The sequence below is a fragment of the Mandrillus leucophaeus genome, unplaced genomic scaffold, assembly GCF_000951045.1.
Source record: "Mandrillus leucophaeus isolate KB7577 unplaced genomic scaffold, Mleu.le_1.0 Scaffold36, whole genome shotgun sequence".
NCBI classification, from domain to species: domain Eukaryota; kingdom Metazoa; phylum Chordata; class Mammalia; order Primates; family Cercopithecidae; genus Mandrillus; species Mandrillus leucophaeus.
Genome location: NW_012103809.1, coordinates 439,978 through 445,977, shown reverse-complemented (window position 1 = coordinate 445,977; position 6,000 = coordinate 439,978). Strand labels below are relative to the sequence as shown.

The window sequence follows — 6,000 nt, the reverse complement described above, 5'->3', positions numbered from 1 at the left end:
AATCCAGGCAGATGAGTAATGACTATAAATTGAGAGAGCTTGATAGAAATAAATCATTAGAATGCAGGTTTTATTCAATCAATGTTTGCTGTGTGGACAGCACCGGTCCATTTGCAGTAGGGGATATTGGAAAGCCGTAACTCTACTCCTCTTAAGACATTTATGATCTGTAAATACAAACACTAACACCCTTGAAACAGTGGTAAAGCTCTAAAACAGTAAACGAAATCACCAAGTACTGAATTGTAAGAGATTTAGAGGCTGAAGACATTGAAGCAATTTTGAAAATAGATAAATGGGTAGACCGGAAGGTTTTAGGAGAGAAGCACGTGCCAGGGCAGATGACTGAAGCTTAATTCGTAAGGAACATTATCTGTTTGCAGGGAAATGAGCCTGATCTGAGTAGAGCAGGGGAGTACTGGGTAGGTAATGTCACTCCAGGCTATGCATGGCCTGGAAGGACAAGAAGAATTTATAGACTCGATGTGAGTGGCCATCCTTTCCACTCAGCCCCGGAGAGGCCTGAGGAAGTCAGGAGAATGTGGACCAGTGTGGCAACATGGGATGGAAAGAAAGCACAGGTTACTGAAAGACTTTTTTCTTTTTTTGAGACGGAGTCTCGCTCTGTCACCCAGGCTGGAGTCGCTGCATCATCTCGGCTCACTGCAAGCTCCGCCTCCCGGGTTTGCGCCATTCTCCTGCCTCTGCCTCCCAAGTAGCTGGAAATACAGGCGCCCGCCACCAGGCCCGGCTAATTTTTTTGTGTGTGTGTATTTTTAGTAGAGACGGAGTTTCACCGTGTTAGCCAGGATGATCTCGATCTCCCGACCTTGTGATCCGCCCGCCTTAGTCTCCCAAAGTACTGGGATTACAGGCGTGAGCCACCACGCCTGGCCCTGAAAGCCTTTTTTAAAGGAGACATGGACGAGACTTGGTATCTAAATAGCCATGGATGATGAGGTAGAGGGATGCCATGGCAACTCCAATTTGCAAACACAAGTACCTGAGGGAATAGGCGCAGTATGGGAAAGTGAGGAGGGAAAACTGAGTTACAATGCTGTTTTTGACTTGGTAGTGAGGTGTTCAAGTGGCAGGTATCAAGTAAATAGAAATCCAGCATTTTGTGGAAACTAATAGGTCTCTGATAATATTTTGTAAATATCCTTTGATTAAATAACATAGCGATCCCTTCGCCTTCTAGGTCCAAAGCCGCCTAGGGAATTATTGGATAGTAGCCAATGTTATTTGTTTTTCTCGAAACCAGTATTTACTACCATATCAAATTATGGTATACTCAGACTAAAATTTTTAATTTTTCTAATAACTTGACAAATGACATTTCAAACAAGGGCAGTGAACTTTGCTACTTAATGAGAAGAATAGGGAAAAAGCTTTTTGTTTGCACCTACTAATAGACACAATTTTTTTTTTTTAAAGAAGCCTTCCATTATTCAACAGTTATGAACAAGGACTATCAAATATTTTGGCCATCACCTTCAGATCCTGTACGTTTTGAAGTGGATACTTCTCATGAAAAAGTAGAAAGCATATCAGAATCGGATACCATGAATGTCAGCAATCTTTCTCAAGGCATAATGCTTTCAGATTCTCCCATCTGTATGGAAACCACCAGTACCACTTGTGACTTGCCTCAGGTGTGCATTGCTTATAAGTTCTGGGAGGCTCAGATGTATTCAGAATTCAATTTCTTCAAAAATATAAGGAACAATAAAACAATCTTCAGTGGACACAGAAAGGAAGGGAATACATGGTCTGGTTTTCCCAGTTTCACTAGCGTAAGATACATTTTGACCAGCCTGGGCCACATGGTGGGACCCCATTTCTGCTAAAACTATGAAAATTAGCCAGGCATGGAAGGGAGCACCTGTAATCCCAGTTACTCTGGAGGCTGAGACAGGAGAATCACTTGAATGCGGGAGGTGGAGGTTACAGTGAGCCAAGATCGCGCCACTGCACTCCAGCCTGGGCGAGAGAGCGAGGTACATTTTTACACAGCATTAAAACTGATCCTTTCTAGCCTCATGAAGTCCCAGGAGTGCAGCCAGGGGACATGACCACAACAATTCAGGCACAGAGGCAGGACAAGAGCCCAAGGAACCTGGCTTATAGTCTAATGCATCTTCCACTTATGTCAGTATGCAAATAATTCAGTTGTCATTCATAATGACATTGACAGCACCCTGCATGTAAATGACAACTTTCCTATCTTCATGAAAATGCCTAGCTCCTTTTATTACAAAATAAAAGATTGTAATGTCCCAATATCTTCATGAATGTTGTTCTAAACATTTGATAGTCAGTGACATCTGATTCCACTAAATAGGAATTTATAAAAATACGTCACAGATATATGCCTGTTTTATATATCTTCAGTGTTAAAAGACTAGAATAACAACCATCTTAATGCTGTTTAGACTAGATTTAATAAACATCAAAGAATTATCAATACATAAATATGCTATCATGTATCCCTAAGTTTATAGTCACATGATTTGACTAACCAAAAAACCAAAATATTAAAATAGCAAGCTATTTGTTACATTATTGTTTAATATTGGGACTCTGTTAGCATAGTTTTACTAAAAGGGAGCCAAATATATGCTGGGGAAAGATACCAGAAAGCACATTCTATCTGTGTAACGAAATATTCTAATAGCAGAATTACATAACAATGTGCAAATACCTTTAGAAGAAGCTTATGATGTTTGCTTGAAGTATTAATGCCTTTTTTATTAATACAGAATGAAATAAAGAATTTTGAAAGGGAAAATGAGTATGAATCCACACTTTGTGAAGATGCTTATGGCACACTAGACAATTTGTTAAATGGTAAGTATCTATTTGTTAGCAATATGCAAAAGAGAGAAACTTTTTTGTGTGTTCTGTGATAATAACAATAGCCAGGTATTGTGCTAAGCACTTTATATATATCATCACACTTAATCCACAATCTTATTGAAATAAGGCTTTTAAAAAATTGAAATAAGGGCTGTTTTTATCTTCATTTTACAGATAAGGAAAATAAGACTCAGAGAGTAACTTGCCCAGGATTGTGTAGCTTTAAATGAATGAGCTGTAATCAAGTCCCAGTCTCAGACACAAAAATTTTCTACTATACAAGTATCTTTAAATGTGTATTGAGGTTGGGTGTGGTAGATCATACCTATAATCCCAGTGCTTTGGAAGGCCAAGGTGGGAGGATTGCTTGAGCCAGGAAGTCCACGGCTATTATGAGCTATGATCATGTCACTGCACTCCAGTGGGCAACAGAAGGAGAACCTGTCTCTTAAACAAAAAAAGAAAAAGGGCCAGGCACAGTGGCTCATGCCTGTAATCTCAGCACTTTGGGAGGCCTAGGCAAGTGGATCACCTGAGGTTGGGAGTTCAAGACCAGCCTGACCAACATGGAGAAACCCCGTCTCTACTAAAAATACAAAATTAGCCGGGCATAGTGGTGCATGCCTGTAATCCCAGCTACTCAGGAGGCTGAGGCAGGAGACTCCCTTGAACCCAGGAGGTGGAGGTTGCAGTGAGCTGAGATCGCGCCATTGCGCTCCAGCCTGGGCAACAAGAGCGAAACTCCATCTCTAAAACAAAACAAAACAAAACAAAAAGCAACAGGTACAGTGGCTCACACCTGTAATCCCAGCTCTTTGGGGGATCAAGGCAGAAGGATTGCTTGAGTTCACTAGTTTGAGATCAGATTGGGCAACATGACCCCGCCTCTACTAAAAATACAAAAACTTAGCCAGGTGTCGTAGTCCTAGCCACTTTGGAGGCCTAGATGGGAGAATTACCTGAGCCCAGGAGGCTGAGACTGCAGTGAGCTGAGATCACGCCACTGCACTGCAGCGTGGACAACCACAATGAGACCCTCTCTCAAAAAAAAAAAAAAAAAAAGAGAACTGTGTGTTGATGTAACTCCAAATCTGTTATTCTAATCCTAAATTGATACATGAAAGCTATGTGGGATTTAATCATATGATGAGATACTTTGATCATGTTTTTGGTTTTGTTTTTGAAATGGATCTCACTGTGCTGCCCAGGCTGGTCTCAAATTCCTGGGCTCAAGTGAGTCTCCTGCCTCGGTGTCCCAAAGTATTGGGATTACAGCTGTGAGCCACCACACTGGGCCCTACATTGATCATGTTTATTAAAGCAAATCTAAATGCTGTATACAAATGTCTTTATTTTTAATACTTGTAAGTAATACTAAAATGAAAAGATTTGACAAGGCTTATTGAAATTATGGAATTTAATACCTGCAGGTACAAGAAAAATAAGTACTGCCGAGGCGGGCGGATCACGAGGTCAGGAGATCGAGACCATCCTGGCTAGCATGGTGAAACCCTGTATCTACTAAAAATACAAAAAATTAGCCGGACATGGTGGCGAGCACCTGTAGTCCCAGCTACTCGGGAGGCTGAGGCAGGAGAATGGCGTGAACCCGGGAGGCAGAGCTTGCAGTGAGCCAAGATGGTACCACTGCACTCCAGCCTGGGCGACAGAGCGAGACTCCGTCTCAAAAAGAAAAGAAGAAAGAAAGAAAGAAAGAAAGAGAGAGAGAGAGAGAGAAAGAAAGAAAGAAAGAAAAGTGCTATAAGCATTAGAAAGGAAGAGAAGTAATGAAGTAATTATCATTATTTGCAAATATGTACTTTTCTACATAGAAAAGTCATAAGCACCTACAGATGAGCTATTAGAACTAATAAAGTTTAGAAGAAAGCTAGATATAAAATTAATATTAAAAAACCAATAGCATTCCAATGTACTAGCAACAACAGATGTAAAACAGTAATTATTAAAAACTTACTATTATCAGTAGCAGCACAAACTAAGGTACCTAAGAATAAATCTAACAAAAAGTGTAAGATTTCCATTAAAAAATATTATAAAACTTTCCTGGAGGCCATAATAAATAATTAAATGTTTCATGTTCAGATTGTAAAGATGTCAGTTTTCCTGAAGTCTATTAATTAATGCAATTTCGTGTATCCTACCTTAATCCTAACATTCCCATTCAGAAGTGAAAAAGTTAAAAAAAATACCCAACACAATTTTGAAAAAGAAGATGTGGAGACTTATCCTGCTAGATTACAAGAGTTATTAGTTATAGTAATTATAATGATGTATTATAGGCAGAAGGGTAACAAACCAGTAGAATAAATAAAAGACAAAGTAGACCCATTTATGTATGAGGACACATGGTATTTGATAGAGGTGTCATTATAAACCAGTGGGGGATTTCATTTGGTTGTGCTGGAACAGTTGGCTCTCTCAATGTAGGAAATGATTAGAACCTTACCTCACACCAAATACAAAATAAAGTGCACATGGATAAAGGCCTACATGTGAACTGCAAAGTTCTAACTTATAAAAGAAGTGTAGAAAATGCTGTATTAGTCTGTTTTCACCCTGCCATACAGAACTCCCCAAGACTGGGTAATTTATAAAGAAAAGAGGTTTAATTGGATCACAGTTCCACATGCCTTGGGAGGCCTCAGGAAACAGAATCATGGCAGAAGACAAACAGGAAGCAAGGCATGTCTTAAATGACGACAGGAGGGGCAGGGGAACTGCCAAACACTTTAAAACCATCAGATCTTGTGAGAACTCACTATCACAAGAACAGCATGGGGAAAACCGTCCCCATGATTTAATTGCCTCCCACTAGGTCCCTCCCTCAACACATGGGGATTATAACTGGAGATGAGATTTGGGTGGGAACACAGAGCCAAACCATATCAAACGCCTTTGTGACAACAGAAAAGATTTCTTTTTCTTTTCTTTTCTTTTTTTTTTTGAGATGGAGTCTTGCTCTGTCACCCAGGCTGGAGTACAGTGGAGCGATCTCGGCTCACTGCAACCTCCACCTTCCGGGTTCAAACTATTCTCCTGCCTCAGCCTCCTGAGTAATGAGACTACAGGCACCTGCCACTATGTCTGGCTAATTTTTTTGTATTTTTGTAGAAACAGCGT

General features: G+C 40.2%; 1 protein-coding gene across 1 annotated transcript in view; it reads left to right on the top strand.

Moving 5' to 3' along the window:
- The window catches only part of CAGE1 (cancer antigen 1), a 58,670-nt gene that overhangs the window by 1,119 nt on the left and 51,551 nt on the right, over nt 1-6,000 (top strand). The window contains exons 2-3 of the mRNA XM_011989623.1: nt 1,438-1,655; nt 2,763-2,850. Of these exons, the coding sequence (XP_011845013.1) occupies nt 1,438-1,655; nt 2,763-2,850 (306 nt within the window). The remainder of the gene's footprint in view (nt 1-1,437; nt 1,656-2,762; nt 2,851-6,000) is intronic.